Raw genomic sequence first — 18,748 nt, forward strand, 5'->3', positions numbered from 1 at the left:
AGCACTTCAGGGCTTGTGGATTCTGCCTTTAACTCCTGTGAGGGGGGGGGGTGCTGAAGTGGTCCCTCTTGTGGCTGACGTTGAAAAGGGCGATGGCCCTGGGCCTCTTCAACGCCCCGAGGACGCTGTGGGGCCTGAGGTTGGGAAGCAGTGTGGTGACTAAATCGCTGCTCTGGTATTGGATAGCGATGGTGCATTGGAGCTGGCGGCATCCTAAAATTAAGTGCCCGTTGGACCTGAGTCAGCTGGCGGGAAGCTTCCGACAACTTCACCCTCTTCTCCAATACCTCAGAGACATTGGGGCCAAACAGATGCCCCGGTATGATTGGCAGGTCCCTCAGAGTCTTTTTACAATCTCAGGCAGCTTTGCCTGAGCAAGCCACACCTGGGCTGTTAGCAGGGTTGCTGAAAGTGTACCCAGTTCGTGAGTCACATGACCCATGGCCAACAAAGCCGTTTGTAAGAACTGAGATACCGAAGTGTCTACATTTGATGACCCCAATGTGGTGTTGCAGGCAAGAAGCAGCTGGCAGATTGTATTCTCTGCTTGAGTTATATAGGCCACTGATTCGTAAGCCTTCTTTAATAGAGTGTCAGTATGTCCACACTGTGCGCTTGGCCACTGTACATTGCCTCTTAATGCCTCATCCGGTGAAACTACTAAAGCTGCCACCGGTTGTTCAATTTCCGGAGCCCGCCCCACACCTATGGAGTCGGCCTCAGCCATTGAAGCTAGGGTACGGGCCGTCTTTGATCTCCTTTTAGGCACATTGGAACCTGTCAGAGCACTTGAAAACTCTGAAACAAAGTCTTTACACAGTGGCATGGCAAATGCGTTTGTGTGTGATGTTTGCTTGAAAAACACATTAGCCTGAATGGGGTGGACAGGCGACTTGTCCAGGCCCAAACGTGCCACCGCCATCTGAAGCACCATCAAAGTGTCACCTGCAGAGGACGGGCCCGTCCCGGGTGAATGAGCCGAACCCCCCCTCGAACCACCTGTAACAGATAGGCTGGAAAAACTTACTGAGAAGGAGGATTTATAACAGCACAAATTATAAATCCTCCTCCTCAGGAAGTTTTTCCAGCCTGTCTGTTACAGGTGGCTCGAGCGGGGTTCGGCTCATTCAACCAACTCCTCATCATGAAAATATGAATTGGAGGCACTCATGGAAAGAACATTTAATTCAATATTATGTGGAGGCCACCATCTTCCACTGGCATGTTCCCAGAGGACGAAAGTAATGCTGGAGGTTGGGGAGCTTGAAGAAGATGTTTCATTTCTGCCATTTCTGATGAGAAATTAGAGACGGTCTTTGACAGCAAATGCTCGGAATTGTCAGTTTACGGAACAGATTTCTTCTTCGCCTGCCGAGCACCAGCCGCTGCTGATGCACGGCGCTTCTGAGTGCACCGTGGGGCTGAATCATGCTGTGCGAGGCTAACAGGTGAGCGAGGATCTAACTCGGCATGGTGAAGCTGTCTCTCTGACATAGGCAGTATACTACAGTGCAAACACGGATCCTTCAAAGCTTCTCTTAAATGCTGGATTCCTAAACACGACGGGCAGCGATCGTGTCCGTCATCAGGGAGCAGCGTGTTCGGACACAGCTTACAACTCGGTGGGAAGCCGGTGACAATGGAGCTGTGAGCCATGAGTCAGCCGATTACTGCACGCCCTCAGTTAGGACCGTAGGGAATCAGACAGCCAAGATATAATCAATAAAAACTTGGACTATCAATTCTATCTTCGGATAGAAGTTGTGAATGACAAGCAAGCCAGAGAAACACGAGAACAAAATAACCGGCCTTTGGATAGCACCGTATGGCCCGCAATAAGTTATCACTGGAAATAACCATGTAATGGCAGATGAATCGATAAATAACATAGGTTACGGGGCAACTGTTGCCTTAGTGCAGTCAGATACAAGCCACCAGATAGTAGCGTGAAGTGCAGTGTATCTCCAGCACTAACAATCAGAAAATGAAATAATATACACGCACAAAAGATGAAGTTCTGGCCAGATGAATAGTGAAGAGCGCACTGTCACAGCTTGAGAGGGCGAGTCCTCGCTATTCAAGTAGGCTGCACTGAACAGCATGGAGAAACGACCTATCATAGAGCGAGAAAGCGAAAGAGACTGAGTACCGAATTACTGTGGATTATATTCTTGCTCGGTCTACGTCACAACGTGACTTTGTTGTTATATTTTCTCGACCTATCTAGCTGGCGCTGCGATTATCCATTAGTGCTTAACACTGCCTCTGGCGGTCAGTAGGAATGAAACAGAACTTAAGACATGCCAGTCTATTGCAAACTGTGGCATCTCAAAAACAAACACAAAGACAATGACAAGCTTCATTCAACGAACCAAATAGCTTTCAACTGTGTTTGATATAAGTGATTTTCTAGTACCAAATTAGCAATTTAGCATGATTACTTAAGGATAAAGGTAATGGGGCCTGTCTAGATTTGATCAAAAATTACTTTTATCAAATAGTGATGGTGCTGTTTTTTACATCAGTAATGTCCTGACTATACTTTGTGATCAATTGAATGGCACTTTGGTGAATAAAAGTACCAAGTTCTTTCCATAAGAGCAAAATCTGTGCATTATTCCAAACTTAGCCCATAATGGACAGAATGCACGGTTGAAGTAGGTTCGTTGCCAAAGAGATGTTGCCCTTCACAACTGTTGAAAAGCTATCTTTCAAAAAGTTGAAGAACACACATTTTTATTTGCACTTCGTTTCATTTGAATTTTTTGTTAAAATAAATAAAAAATAAAGTTCAAGTTTGAAATCAAGCTGCCTTGCATTATTGTGTAGGCTAATGCTTAACAAAAATTTCACCATAGTACCACTTAGTGTCCAGCCAGTGGTAATACCAGTGTTAGTCGGTTTGAACGTGAACACCGCACCGGTGTGACAATTATGATATCATGGCAAGTCTAGTCTGCAGGTTTCAAAGTGTTTTAGTTGGTATTTCTTGACCATATTTGTCACATACGCAAGTTCATTTCACAGTCTAAAAAACTAACAAACTTGTCTATACTAAATGTTTTCTGGTGTCTGGACTCTCTCCAGGGGTTTATGATTATGCATACATTACAAATGGTTTTATATACTGGTCATAATTAGGCTAGTTTTTATTAGAAGTTAAATTTCACGTTTAGACTGCAAATTAATCCAAATTGCTCAGAGGTGATGAACAACCTCAAAAATTCAATTACACATTTTCATGTATACTCTGAAAGACAGATGGAGACTATATCTCGACAATGCCAAAACCCAGCATAGCTCCATTATAACTGAGTATGTAAATGTATTTGATGAGTATTGAATGAGTATATAAAGAGTGTTATTTCTTCAAAAGTACTAAAAGAATCGTAAATGGAGTCATTATGGAACCGCAAGTTGAATCTAAACCGGAATCATTACCTTTCTTATTTATCATTAAATTTCGTATTAAATCCCTATGTAAATTTTTTTTTTTTTTTTTTTTATTAACACTATGATCATCCAGCAGGCCTGCTCTGCTCTCTGCAGTGGGATTGTGTCATTATCCTGTTCTAATCTCTCTTGTCTGTCTAATCAGACTGCAGTTATTGTGCATCAGTGCTTCATGACCTTAGTTGCCTTCCTTCGTGTTAGAACTCAGCATGTCCGCTGAGACACCCTGAGGCCTGTGTTCACATTACGCCTTTATGGGACAGCATAGTGCAGAGACTTCACCCTCTCTCACCCACCACTGAATAACTGCAGAAATGAAGTAAAGTTATGTGTGAGTTATATTAAAGATTATGTATTATGTATTATGTATTTGTCCTATCCTAGCTTGCAGAGACAACTCGTAAGCCATTCGTAGGATCAAATCCCCCGAAAAGTGTAAATACTGTGGCTCTTTCAAAGCATTCCTCTGTTTGTTTTAGCAGCAGCCAGACACAGCAACATTGGCTCAACCAATAGCATTAGTTTGAGGCTGGACTACAACCTGTAATGTTTAGTATGTTTTTATACTTCATCGAGATATATGTGTTAAATGTATGTTGGTGTATGTGTTGATAACCATTTTTTCAGCAGTTTGTTGTGATGTTCTGTGTAGCGTGCCAGTCTGGGGGAGGGTACGATATTTTCCAGACCGTCACTTGTCCGCCTGGGTTAAAAATAGCTAGCAGCTCTCAACCAGTGAGGCTTTCATCTTCTGTGCACCGTGAGCAGAGTATAATTGTGGAGAATTTATCAGGACACAACCGACGTCTCTTCCCTTTAGCTCTCTGAATGATGGGTGCTTTGGCTCTACACTGACCACATTTACATGCACTTAAGAAAACCGTTTATTCCAGGGTTTTTTGGAGAAAACGGCATTCTGAAACATCATGTAAACGAGAGCACCATTTTCCGTACACTATTTAATGGATTAAAGTTTTTCCCGGAGAAGGTGGCTTATTTGGCCATGTTTATGCATTAGCGGTTTTCTTACAGGTTTCTGAAGAGTGTGCATGTGGTGGAACAGACAGGATAACAAAGGTCATAGAAAGGAGCCCAACAACAAGTGAACACAGCAGAAAGAATTCAACATTTCTGGGAGTAAAGTGTGAAAAGGGAAAAGCACATACAATGTAAACTATATCTATTTATACACACCAATTTAAAAATATCGACAACTGTCCTTCATGTCCATTTAAATGGGCTCAAGTTTATTCAGGAATCCCAGAGTTTTGTGTAAGAGGGAAATCCCACTATTGAAGTGCCTTTCCGCTGCAGGTCACGATGGAAAGTGAAAAACACAAACACAGCAAATAATGTGGAATATCTGGGAATGAAGCAAAGCGACAGAGAATAAAATAATGAAGTCGTCCTCGGATGCCAAGTTTGTTATTTACACAAACGTTGTGGGGAAATTACGTTGCTGTGGAGAAAGCTTATTGGCCAAGCCGCATGATTACGGGAGTAAAGAGAAAGCCGATGGTGATGTAGTGATGTAAACGCATATGCCGATTTCGAGTCTTAAACAGCATTCTTACCATAAACAGCCTTCTGGTGTCCATGTAAACAAGCTCACGGAACTTCCGCCCCGTGTTAGATTCACATTCAAGTATTTATTTATTTATTTTTTTGCATGATATGCAGGGTTTACATTGCTAACGTATTAAATGGGTCACGGAAAGCACTATTTTTCTTGCTCTTTTGAAATGCACTTGGTAAACATACTCTCAAAGAACTCAACTTTCTCCCCAGTCCACACACATGATTTGGAACTAAGCTGCAAAAACAGCTCGTTCAGAAATCGTCATGTTTGTGATGCCACAGTCATGAACGGAGTGTCACATGACCGCCCACATTCACATTTCAAAGCCTATTTAGTATCCAGTAACTTTGGACCTGATGAACAACGGAGTGAGCTATGCAGTATGTGATAAGCCAATCATAACAGTCATTTGCATTATTTACATATTGATGTCGTACTGGTACTGTAGCAATTCTTTGATAAACGTGCATAAAATTAGCTTACTTCAGCCTTAATTTGAACCCTTTCTCCAAAATCCTACCCTTTGAAGATGTCACCAACCCTGAATGGTCAAAATGCCTGAAATGCAAAGAGTGCCTTGAAATCTTCTGATTTGCTTAGCAATAGCGTCCCACGGTCAGATTATTTTTGCTGTTTACGCAGCCTTGTGCTGTCACAGAGACAGGTGTCAGCTAGAAGGGATTTTTTCTGCATGCAATTCCATAAAAAGTCACTCGCACCACTTTTACAAGCTAATGTTAGATATACAACTGAAAAAATTAAATTTTTAGTGGGTTTACATTAACAGAACCTATAAAGGTTATGGATTTAGTTTGTTGTTTTACATTTATTTTAACTTTCATTTAATCAAAATGAAATCCTGCAAATGTAAGGTGGACCTTTTAAACACTTTCTCCTTTGTTTTTGTTCAAGTAGTTATTCTGGTATAAGTCTTGTATGTGAGTGATGATTTAGGAACTGAAAGCATGGCCCGTGTTTGTTTGTTTATTTCTGTGTACCCTGCATGAGACCATCTCAGCAGTATCTAACGAGAGCAGGGCTCGTAAATATATTGTCATGGTGATGGCTGGCACAAAGGTCCGCAGTGGCAGCTTGAGTATTCCTATTTGCTGTTCGTAGTGAATGGATGGTGGAGGAGGGGGTGAAGAGAGTACTGTCTTATTGCACGTGTAAAACAGATAATGATAAATAATGATAAAATGTAATTTAAAGGGATAGTTTAGCCAAAAATGAAAATTCTCATTTTACTCACCCTCATGCCATCCCAGATGTGTATGATTTACTTTCTTCAGCAGAACACAAATGGAGATTTTTACAAGAATATCTCAGCTCTGTAGATCCATACAATGCAAGTGGATGGTGATCAGCACTTTAAAGCTCCAGAAAGCACAGAGAGTCCTAGTAAAATTTATCTAAACGACTCCAGTGGTTAAATGAATGTCTTCTAAAGCGATACTATCGCTTCAGGTGAGAAACATATCAGTATTTAAGTCCTTTTCACTATAATTGTTTATTACCGGCCGCTCTCCAATGTGCGTGCATGAGGGGAATCAGTTCACGCTGCCTCTTACGATATGTAAGCACACTGGCATGTTCAAATAAAAGCAAAACCAATGAAGCTTGTGAACAGAGTACTCTTGTAAACAAATTGAGCTGCACATCCAGTTGTATCACGTCAGTTCTCGCTTGAACATGCTAACGCGCTTATGTCATGCGAGAGGCAGCGTGAATTGATTCCCTTCATGGATGGGCATTGGAGAGCGACAGGTAGTAAAAAATTATAGTGAAAAGGACTTAAACATGATATGTTTCTCACCCAAAGCAATCATATCGCTTTAGAAGACAAACCACTGAAGTCGTTTGGATTAATTTTACTAGGATTGTTTGTGATTTTTGGAGCTTTAATCCTCTGGGGTCGACGGACGCTTTTTTCCTCATAACAGCGGAAACAACTTAAAATACTCATTTTTGGGCATACAGATAAGTGTAAGACCAGGATTCAGAGTATTGAAATTTGAAATATGTCCTAATAGGAGAGTTTTAGTTACATTTAAATGTTGTTTTGGCTAAAGCAGGTATTTAAATTGTATGCTGTATGATAGAGATATGAAATGTAATATGATATAAAAATAATATGAATGTTTAGATTATATTTTAACCAGTGTTTATGCTGCCTCATTATCAACGAAGCTTGTGCTTGCAAATATCTGTTCGGGTGTAAATGTGTAAAATGTGCTGTAAATATGCCCATATTAGAAAATCAGCATATTAGAATGATTTCTGAAGGATCATGTGACACTGAAGACTGCAGTAATGATGCTGAAAATTCAGCTTTGATCACAGGAATAAATTGCATTTGACAATATATTCAAATAGAAAACAGTTATTTGAAATTGTAAAAATATTTCACAATATCACTGTTTTTGCTGTATTTTGGATCAAATAAATGCAGCCTTGGTGAGCAGAAGAGACTTCTTTCAAAAACATTAAAAATCTTACTGATCTAAAACTTTTAAATGGTAGTGTAGGTCTAAAGTTTTTAAGTAAAGTCTTTATATAAAGAAAATGTATAGTCAGATTACTTTTAACTTAAACTTGATTTTGTGAATAAGCTACAAACAATACATTCAATCATTAAGTCTCCTCACATTCATTCTCTCTCAGGGGAGGGGTCTTTGTCTCCTCAGGTGTGAATCACATCAGTATTCATGATCATCCACGCCTCCTCGCATATGGCCTTTCTAACACTAAAATTGTCTTACAAAAGTTAACGGACGCTTTTTGGGGCAGTGGTGGCTCAGCGGTTAAGGCTCTGTGTTACTGATCAGAAGGTCAGGGGTTCAAGCCCCAGCACCACCAAGATCCCACTGTTGGGCCCTTTAGCAAGGCCCTTGACCCTATCTGCTCCAGGGGTGCCGTATCATGGCTGACCCTGCACTCTGACCCCAGCTTAGCTGGGATATGTGAAAAAAAGAATTTCACTGTATAATGTGTGATAAATAAATATAATTATAATAAATTAAATGACTATATTGCTTGGTATGAATGAGTGATCAGGATGGTTTTCACATCATTTTTGTAGCAAAAACTCTAGGCTACAAGATCCAGTTCTCAAAAGTCTTGTGAACAAATGTTTATTATGTGATATATGGCCTTATTTCGGTGACATACATTTTTTGTTTTTTCAAAAACCACGCATAAATGTTATTTTCTCAAAAATACAAACATGTACATACATGTTGTTCACATATTATTGTAGCCCAGTTTGTGCTGAATACAGTGTCATCAGACTTTAGCCATTAATATGTTTTTAAGCAACTGAAAAAAGCACAAATGTCAAGGCATGTCAAAACTTCTCCAGGGCCCAAAACACCCTCAGACCCCAGAGGGTTAAAGTGTTGATCACCATCCACTTGCATTGTATGGATCTACAGAGATGAGATATTCTTCTAAAAATCTCCATTTGTGTTCTGCAGAAGAAAGTCATACACTATTGGGATGTCATGAGGGTGAGTAAATGATGAAAAAATTTTCATTTTTGAGCTAACCATCCCTTTGAGTACACTGTTTTTTACCTTTGTCTTTTTGTTTGATTTTCAAAAACTTATTTTGCTTCAAATCAAAGTTTATTATGTTGTGATTCACCTCGGAGCTGTTTGGTTTGGTTTTTGGTTCATTAGAACTCTTTTATGAAGGATTTTTCTAAAACCCCAAAGGAAAAAATTAAATGTAAAAATACTTCTAGACCCAAGACAGTTTGAAAAGTGGCTGAGCACCGTTGCACTCAATTGTCCCTGCCTTAAGTTCATGGCTGTCTTCTAAGCTGACATGACATGAAATTCTTAGAAGCAAATTCACCAGCCTTGGTTGTGTGGAGATAAAGATTCTGAATTACTTACTGTTTTATTATTTAAAACAGTTTGAAGGGAAATAGTATGCCTGGTGACCAGATACATATTTATCGACATATTTTATTCTGGAAAACAGTTGTGCTTGATCGGAACTATTTGTCCCACAGTAGATCCTATGTGCAACTGAAAATGTAATTACTATTTCCTCTTTAGATGTCTTGGCTGTTGAGGAAGTTAATGAGGCTGAAGAAGAAGTGACACTGGAGCCAGAGCCCACTGCTAGTCCACTTCCTTCAGTTCCAGAAGAGTTTCTGTCATGTAAGTCTTTCCCAAGACTTGCTCTTGTACAGACACTACATGGCTTCTCCATCCTGTTTGGTTTCATATGGTACTATCATTATGTTCTTCAGCCACAAGGTCCTTACATCCATTTGTCTCTTGCAGCTGCTGAGCCTTCCCAGGAGATCCAGGTTACGGTCACACTTACAGAGGCTCCAGAGTCTCCACCGTGCTCCTCCACTCTAGTGGGCGTACCCTCCCTTTCGTTTCAGGCCTCTACCACTACTGAAGGTCACGACGAGGAACACAATCTCATTGATGGTTTGGAAATGGGGAAGGAAATAGTGGACACACTGCCTGAACCTACAGAAGATAAACCTAAAGCAGACGTTTCAAAAACTCTTCCTGATTTGCCAACCAAAGAAACATCCCCCAAGCTTTCTCCAGCCCAAGAGGAGGAACCAATGGACATCTGTACCCCAGACCCCTCCAGTATAAAGGATAAAGGAGTGGCAAATGTCCCAAAAGCTCCAAGTGTAGTTGAGGTTATCGAGCAGGGATGGAAGCAAGACCAGCAAGAAGACGAAGAGGAGAAGGTGGAAGAACCTGAGTTCACTTGTGTGTTACCTGAGTCTGGGAATGTCCCACTGGTTCCAGAGTGTAGTCCTACAGTGGAAATGGACACTACACCTACCAGTGACCACAGCCTCTCCAGATTCAGTTCTCCGATTGAGGATGAGAGCATGTTCTTAAAGCATTCCCTGGGATTGTCCTCTGAGGCTTCAACCAAGTTGACCCAGTCCCCGTTCTCTACAGAGGCCTCGCCCAGGGAGGTATCTCAAAGTCAGACGCCAACCTATGGCCTGAACCCTGCCGGATATAGCCCGAGTGTGTCCAACACTACCTTCATCCCACTTACACCCAAAATAGGTATGGGAAAACCAGCCATCTCGAAAAGGAAGTTCTCTCCAGGCAGGCCAAGAATAAAGCAGGTAAACCTCCTAGTTTTTGACCCTTCTTTCTTTCTGCTTGTTGAAGGCTCACGATTTTGCTGTGGTCTCTTTAGGACACTGATCCTATCTGTGATGCTCCATTTTCAGCCACACAGTTATTACTCCTTCCCTTTCTGTGTTCTTCAGTCACATTGATTAGTGCCAGTGCGGAGCGTGTATTAATTAACATGGAAAGGCTCTTACTGTGCTCTCTCTGGCGTAGTCTCACTCTTGTTCTCTCTCTTTCTCTCATGGCCCTCTATGCCCCCTTCAAATACATCACTCACAGTGTCCCAGGAGAGAGGGGGCTGGGAGTTGTCCCCAGAGCCAGGGGTTTATGCTAGTGGAACATAAATGAGTCTTTTTGGAGGTGTGTAATTCGGATAACTCACTGAGCTGGAAAGCACAGCACAAACCTGTTTCTCCCTTTGAGCTCAGAAGATGGAGGATGCTGAGAACTCATTTTTAGGGCCTTCTGAGCTCTCAGAAATCTAAACTAAACCTAGCATTGCGGTGTCTTTGTGCCTAGTGGAGTGAACTTCAGACTACAATTAATCCATGCATTCTTGCTAAACAAAGATTAGAGGTTTTTTTTTTTTTTTTTTCATTCCGTGTTTTAAAACATTTTGCTGTTAGTCACCTTGGTATGTCACTTTGGGAAAACTCTTGGCATCTTTGGTCTGATTTTTACTTTTATACATAAAAGGACAGTAAGCAATTTCAGCCATTTGCTAGCTTCAATCACATGCCTTCCCTCCAAACCTCTTGCCCTCCAAAGATAGTCTGCAAATTTGATACCAGCAAACACAAACACACAAATGATTGTCAGGCAAAGAGCATTTCTGCTAGTTCTTGGATTGGCTAAAAATGTCAAGAAACCTATTTGATTGACATATGTAAGGGAGTTTTGTGGGTTTTGTGCATGGAATTCCAAAAACGCATATAGCACCTTTAACATGTATTCCTGCATTACTGTAGTGGTAACAAACCTCAGTACTCAAGGGGGTGATGGAGTTACTTTTAAATATCTGTAGCATACTGTTACTCAGATTGCTAACTATAAATGTCAACACTTCAACTAACTTGTTCGGCAAGATTTTGTTTTTGACTGTTGCTCCTCCATGATAGTAGTCGACCTGAAAGAGAAAATGGACTATAGCAGGCAGTTTACGCTAATTTCCGCTGACTCACTCCTTGCTACATTTGTGTCCACAATTGCGTAGCGTTATGTCATGTGTACTGACAAATTTCAGAACATAATTACATGTGAAATCATTTTAGGCCTATTGATGAGAGCACTCAGCACTATTTCTCATGAACAATTGTTTGTTTGATTCTTGGCTCTGGTTCATTCTCTCTGGAGTATGCTCCATCTGGACACAGTGTAAATTGAAGGGTGTGTGGCTGTCATAGGGTCCAACTAAGATTTCCAGTTTTGGGTGTATGAATACGTTCGTTAATATGTGCCCACTACTGTGCCATTGTATGCGTGTGTATGAGAGAGAGAGAAAGAGCTTCATGTGCTGTGTTGTGTAGATGAGGTTTTATCATTTCAACATTTTAAGTAACCCCTACTGACTCTCTTCTGAGAAGATGGAGGCATACATTTGCAGGCTGAATTTGCTAGAAGCTTCTAAAGAAGTCCTCCTTGGGATTTGCTCAAGTTTTTTATTTGAAAATGTGTACCTGCTGGGTGAAGATTTGGTGTTTCCAACTATGGCTTATTGAAGTGTCTCTTGGGTGCCTTCTGAAAACCAATCTACTTCAGTAAAAGTGCTCAGCTCTCTATTTATTTGTTTGCTTGTTTCATTTTTGCACTATTTAAAAAAAGTCTCAGGACTGGATATCAAAGAGAATACTGATTTCTTCACATACACCCAAACATATACCCAAACTGACATTGCATGGCCGTCGGTTTGTCATTTACCCCTTAAATGCATGGGTGTTTCACCAAACATTATTTACACACCTCGGGTCTTTAGAGACCCCTAGAAAATGTAACATTTTTAAAGGATTTTCAAGACTATTAGAAAATAATAGAATAAAATATTCTGTTATATTTTTACGTTTTATTTCTCATATATGATTATGCAACAAATGATAGAAAGGGTTTCATTACTTCTGCCCTGAATTTTTATGAGACTGGCTGTCAAACACATATTGAGCAACACATAACACATAAGCTACACACATCTATTTTCTCATGCACTTAAAGAGTCAAAATAAGTGTATAAATCAGTACAGAATTTCAGTAGTACACCCAAATAGTAATAGCCATAGCATACTGTTAATGTGTTGCACTTGCTATAGTTCACTTCCACGTTGCTTCTTCGTCGAATAGCCATGCAAACTGTAAATCGAGTCAATAATTGAAACAACAGTCAACTTGAGAAACAAATAGCATGCATAATAATGTACACTCGTATGGGATTCTGATAATTCAAAATAATTGCACAGAAAATCAACATAATATAGTAGTCATTTGTTTAAACATTTTATACTCATTTGTCTTAGACATAGATATCCCATCATATTAAACGTATATAGAAATAAAATAATCCTAAAAATATGATTTATGGAAGCACAAATATATTGTGACACTGTTACATATCTTGGGTCACTAAGGTCCCAATACACTTTTGGCAATGAAGCAATTAGAAAAAATAAAAATAAAAAAATGCAATGAGTTATGCACCCATCTCTTTAGTATTCCTCATCCTTTCTCTTATGAATAGTGTAAAAATAAAATACACATATATCTATATCTATCTATATATATATATATATATATAACTCGTGTGCATTTATGGATTAAGGCGTCACCATTTTCAGTTGCATGTTTTTTCTTCTCATAAATAATCATTTAAAAATTGTGTTTGTTGGTTTCACGTTACTATTCACAGGCATGTTGGCATGATGAGCTAATGTTTTGCTTACTTGCTTATTTGTTCATCACATTACAACACTTATTTATTTATTTTCATCTTGTTTGAGGGAATGGTACTTTGTTTTCAAGAGTTTCATGAACTTAAACTAAAAGTCTGGGACAAAGCCGTACATGACAGGAAAAAAAAAAAAGAAAGAAACAAAAGAGCAACCATCCCTCAGCTGTTATTTATTATTTATTGTTCTGAAATAATTTTCACTTTGTAAAACAAAAAAGGCCTTGCAGTGATTGTGTTATGAATTGTAATTACACAGACTAAACCTCATTAGCTCGTTAAGCAGGCTAAATGCTCCCCATGACACTTTACAAAATTCTCTGTTTATCTCAAAGAGCTGCTCATTATCATGCTGACATAATCACACTTGTTTTGTAAACACACAAATAATGGAGGTTGCTGCCATGGAGACGAATTAACGTTAACGTAAGTGATTATAGCGCACTTCCCTTCAATCACACAAATACTTGTACTTTATGTTTGATGTTCGTAGGCCTTTAACGCTAATGCATCAACTAGGACATTTTACGTTATATACTGCCATGTTTCAGGTATTTTGTCCCAAACTTGTCAATATCCCAATTGTTTGGTTTGCTTTGTCTGGATGTATATTGCCTTTATTTGACATGCTTGTTATCTTATTGTTGCTGGCTGTCACATTCATGTTGCTGCATTTTGTCACCCCTCATTTTCCCCTCACCACCAATCTACTTCCTCCCCTCCCGTCTTCTCTTCACCGCTTTGTCTCAGGGTGCGTGGAGTAACCGTAGCGCAGTGAGCTCACCCTCCTTGTCTCCAGAGGGTGTGGACGCATGGGACAGCCCTAAGACCAGGCCGCTGCATGGGCTGCCCATCTGGACTGTGAGATTGGTAAATGATGGGACAGTGGAAGGGGTTTGGGCTGTGGGTGTGGGTAATTAAAGCATATTCTGTTGTAGTTTGGTAGGTAAGCTCAAAAATTAAGCTGTTTGTATGGTGGTAAAATAAGGTATGAATGAATGAATGTACATTTCTATAGCGCTTATCTGACACTACACTCAAAGCGCTTTACACAGTGAATAGGGGACTCTCCTCAACCACCACCAGCATGCAGCATCCACCTGGATGATGTGACGGCAACCATAGTGCGCTCACCACACACCAGCTATTGGTGGACAGGAGAGTAGAGTTATAGAGCCAATTCATGATAGGAGATTAATAGGAGGCCATGATTGAGAAGGGCCAATGGGGGTAATTTGACCAGGACACCGGGGTTACACCCCTACTCTTTTCAATAGGTGTTCTGGGATTTTTAATGACCACAGGTTTAATGTATCATCTGAAGGACGGTGCCCTTTTTAAAAGTATAGTGTCCCCATCACTATACTGGGGCATTAGTTTTCCCCAGGAGGTCTCCCATACAGGTACTGGCCAGGCTCAACCCTGCTTAGCTTCAGTGGGCAACCGGTCTTGAGCTACAGGGTGATATGGTTGCTGGCCATATTTCACACAGGTATGGGCATGAATACTTGGAAGTGACGTCAATGATCAATCATGAAAACACAATAATTGCGTTACGTTACTTTCTTCTCTACTTTAAAAAATTTCACACAGATTGAAATCCATCTGTAAACAAACATGCCAAAAATGGGCCTCAAACTTGTCCCCACCAGGTGTAGTGTACTAAAGCCCAAAGTATATTTTGGTTTTGACGTGAAGCTCAGCCTTTCAAAGTATACTTCATGTAACTATGTGCACATACACTGGCGGTTTTCACATCCGTGCTACGACTGCTATGAGACACTGGACTATTTCTCTTCAGGAGTTTAGATCCATAAAGGTGTCTTTATATTCTGTCAGACTCGAGTTATATAAATGCAGGTATCTCCTGTTCTCCTCAACACACGCTCTTGATTTGCACATCCATTGTTATTTCCAGTTTCGCCTCCGGTTGTTTACCAGTGATTACATCTTCTAGCACTTCTTCGTGAAAGCAACGGCTCAAGTTGCCACATTGTGGACCCACTAATTAGTGCAAGTAATTCTGGTTAGAAAAATCGAGCATGCTACTGATGACGAAATTTGCATCACACGTCCTGTACGTCTAATCAAAGTATACTGTGGGCCTAAGTTTCTTGCGATGAGCAATTTATCTGTCCTCACTGAAAATGAAAATGCTGTGCAACACAGCACAATATTAGCCAATTAGGCTTGAGTTTTAATATTGTGAATTTCTGAGGATTTAATCACAATATACATTGCTATTGCAGTATTAGATTACATTGAAAAACAGACTGAAAATTACAACTTTATTGTGGTTCTAAATCTTGTTTTTAAACTTTGTTATTTTTTTATCACCAAATTTGCATTTTATGTTAAAAGATCACAAAAGATGCCAAAGTGAGTTGCTTTGAAAAGAACCTTGAACACTTAAGTAAAAACACAAATATAAAAATAAAATAAACATTAAAGATAGTTCTTACAGTTTGACTTGTTTATTATGTTGCAGTTCCCTATAAAGTTACTGTCACTGATGAGTATAGTACACTCACAGAGCACTTTATTTGGAACACTATGGTCCTAATAAATTGCTCGACGTGGTCTACTACCAGTCTGGCCATTCTCCGTTGACCTCTCTCATCAACAAGGCGTTTCCGTCCGCAGAACAACTGCTCATTGGATGTTTTTTTGTTTTGTTTTTCACACCATTCTCTATACACTCTAGAGCAGGGGTACTCAATAGGCGGACTCCGGTCCGGATCCGGACCGAAGGACAATTCAATCCGGACCGAGATCTAAATCTTTGTGCTAGTTATCTCTCACATGGCTAAGTGATTGTGTAAGTATACGTGTATAAGTATACGTGTATACGCACGCGGAGCGGGAATAAAGCCCATCCAGCGCTACGCACGTATTCCCGCGCTGAATGTGCTTTATTCCCACTCCTCAAGCATTGCCTCTCTCCCTGCTATCTACAGTTTTCCAGACCAACCACTGGGCGGCACCATTGTAATTCTAATGGCCTGTTTTGTATTTCTAGTCTCGAGATGCCAAGTAAAAACTGCCAAAACGAGTGAGTTTACCTGGTGTAAAAATGAATTTCAGGCTCAACTTGTACAGTTGTTGGCTGTCATAACAACTCAGAATAATTAATTATATCAGTGTGACACATCATGTCATCTACACACTCAGGTGAGGCACGGTCTATAAAAAATGGTCATCTCGACTCTGTGAAAAATCTGCTTGCTTTTTGACAATTTTTACAAATGTAATACCTTAAACATTACCCACTTAGAATATACGCTGATGCGTGTGAAAACACTGGAGAACGGAAATTGAAAACAGTCGAATCGTGGAATAATTCCACGTTCAGGATAAAGGTGGATAGAGGCGCCGCATAAAGCCTGAACTGAACTTAGTTGAAAGTGGTATGCGCGTGTGACGTAATCACGTTGGCATGTTCATGCGTAAACTGACACGTGCGACACAGCCGGAAGAGCAGCGCTGTTTACAAGTGAGTAGGAGGAACGCTGTAGAGAAGCTTCGTTGGTTTTGGTTTTGGTTTAGATCTGTATTGATCTGTTTCTTTACTCACAGTGGAGCATTTGTGTGCTTGTGCTGGATGTCTCAACCGAGTGGAGAACATAAGATTACGTCCGTAACATGCCAACGTGAATACGTCACACGAGAGACCGCGTGATCTCCACCCTCTCCTGAACGATCATTCTGCTGCTGACCAGAAGTGATGATTTATAGTTAAAAAGTACTTAAATATTGATCTTTTTTCGCACCAAAAGCAATTGTCTTTAGAAGACATTAATTTAACCGCTCGTGTCGTATGGATGACATTTATGCTCACTGTCTGTAGTTTTTGGAGCTTCAAAGATCAGATCACCATCCACTTGATTTTAAGGACCTACTGAGCTGAGATATCTTTCCATTTTTCTTCAATTGTGTTCTAGTGATGAAAGAAAGTCATACACACCTGAGATATCATGAGTAAATAATGAGAGAATTTTTGGGAGAACTAATCCTTTAAAAACAGCAAGATGGAGCACCATGGAATTGGCACATGATGTGTTTAAAATGGTACAGTGACTGGTGACTTCCAGCGATTTAATCACTGTCATTGTGAATGTACCTTTACTTCCTCTGCCACTTAAACAGCTTTTCTTGTCTGCTGATGTTACTACGGTCACATGAATGAGGACAGTTATTAGCTAACAATATCATAGCCTAAAGACGTGGTCACATTTACCTTTGTGTACAAAATCTTAATGGGAATCCGCACGGTCAGTAATTTCACCTGTTGGAATTCCGGTTGCAAAAAAAAATAATCTACATGAATTATGTGGGGTTCAAGTGTGGTAAACTTTGACGTGCAAATTTACATTTGTTGAACAAGAAATAGGAAGTTGCATGGTATGGCATTGAGCTCTGTGTAGGCGGTGCTTTGTACATAGCTACACTGAATATTCACAAAGGACTAGGAAATTATTTTAGTGGTGACTTTCTTTATAACTTCGCTTTCCCAGAGTGTAAAGTGCAGTGCAGAATATAGGCTGCTTCACATGTGCTTCAACTCCACCCATGCATTCTTTACCTGAGTATTTTTTGCATTCTTTGCCATGCAAAGGTAAATGTGACAGTTAGCCTTAACCTGTTTCACCTTTTCAGAATCTGTCCTGATGGATAAAATGAAGTTTTCACTCAGAGCTGCAGCTCATTACGATAGTTAAATATGTTGTGAATGTTGTTTTGTGTTGTCTTTAACGTTCCGTTCCTTGTTTTCATGTTCACCATCATTTGTATAATCGTGATAACTCGTTCAATAACACATGAGTCTCTATGCATGAGACATCAGTTTGCTGCAGTTGCATCCTCTCAATTTCGGCAATATCTCATCAAAATTGCCCTTGTCCGAAATACTCCATGTGGCCCCTTCTTGAGCAGATTTAGAAGAGAGCCTTCCTCAACCCTCATCTATGTTTCCCCTCTCCATAATTCATTTCTACACAAATTAGACTCAGACTGTAAGTGCGACGGAGTGCACCAAGCTTCCTTAGGCAATCTCTCTCAATGAAGTTGACGTCTGCTGTCTAAGTAGTGCCGCTCGGTTAAAGTGAGGTAATTACCTGGGAGGAAGTGGGAATTGGGCCAGAGCTTCAGCCTCGATGCAAACGCAATGTGACACGTTTAGAAGTAGGGCGAGTTGGCAGAAGTCGGGGCTGAAATGTGATCTGTGAGTCAGTGTAGTGTTCAGGGGGCGGGGCTGAGACTCAGAGGGTCAGGGTTTGGGATGAATGGATGGGTTTGTATCACAAACACAGATCAAGTGGCCTCAGTGCTTGAAAGAAAGCTTTCCAGCATGTGATGATGGGACTGTAGGTGTATTTGGATTAATTGCTTCTCCTGAACAGCAAAAACATTTTCATTTTGCGGTAAAATAAGTCAAGAAGTAGCTGGAAAAGTATGCATCTAAATATTTGTTTATTCATCTCTATATTTTTTTAGTAGAACCATCATTTACAATGAACAGGCATTACTGCTGATTGAATTTAAAATGTTTAAGGTAATAACTAAAGCAGTAAGAATCTAGTTAAAAATACTCAAGGCATGTTTCCACACCAGGGGCGGACTGGGAAGAAAATTTGCCCGGGGATTTTACATAGA

General features: G+C 40.3%; 1 protein-coding gene across 4 annotated transcripts in view; it reads left to right on the forward strand.

Annotated features, from left to right (window-relative positions):
• LOC127434229 (histone-lysine N-methyltransferase 2C-like) overlaps window positions 1-18,748 on the forward strand; it is a 255,749-nt gene that overhangs the window by 146,939 nt on the left and 90,062 nt on the right. For all 4 annotated transcript variants that reach the window (XM_051686799.1, XM_051686800.1, XM_051686802.1 and 1 more), the window contains exons 13-15: window positions 9,097-9,201; window positions 9,328-10,154; window positions 13,847-13,966. In XM_051686799.1, the coding sequence (XP_051542759.1) occupies window positions 9,097-9,201; window positions 9,328-10,154; window positions 13,847-13,966 (1,052 nt within the window). The remainder of the gene's footprint in view (window positions 1-9,096; window positions 9,202-9,327; window positions 10,155-13,846; window positions 13,967-18,748) is intronic.

This window comes from Myxocyprinus asiaticus, chromosome 44, assembly GCF_019703515.2.
Source record: "Myxocyprinus asiaticus isolate MX2 ecotype Aquarium Trade chromosome 44, UBuf_Myxa_2, whole genome shotgun sequence".
Classification (NCBI taxonomy): Eukaryota; Metazoa; Chordata; class Actinopteri; order Cypriniformes; family Catostomidae; genus Myxocyprinus; species Myxocyprinus asiaticus.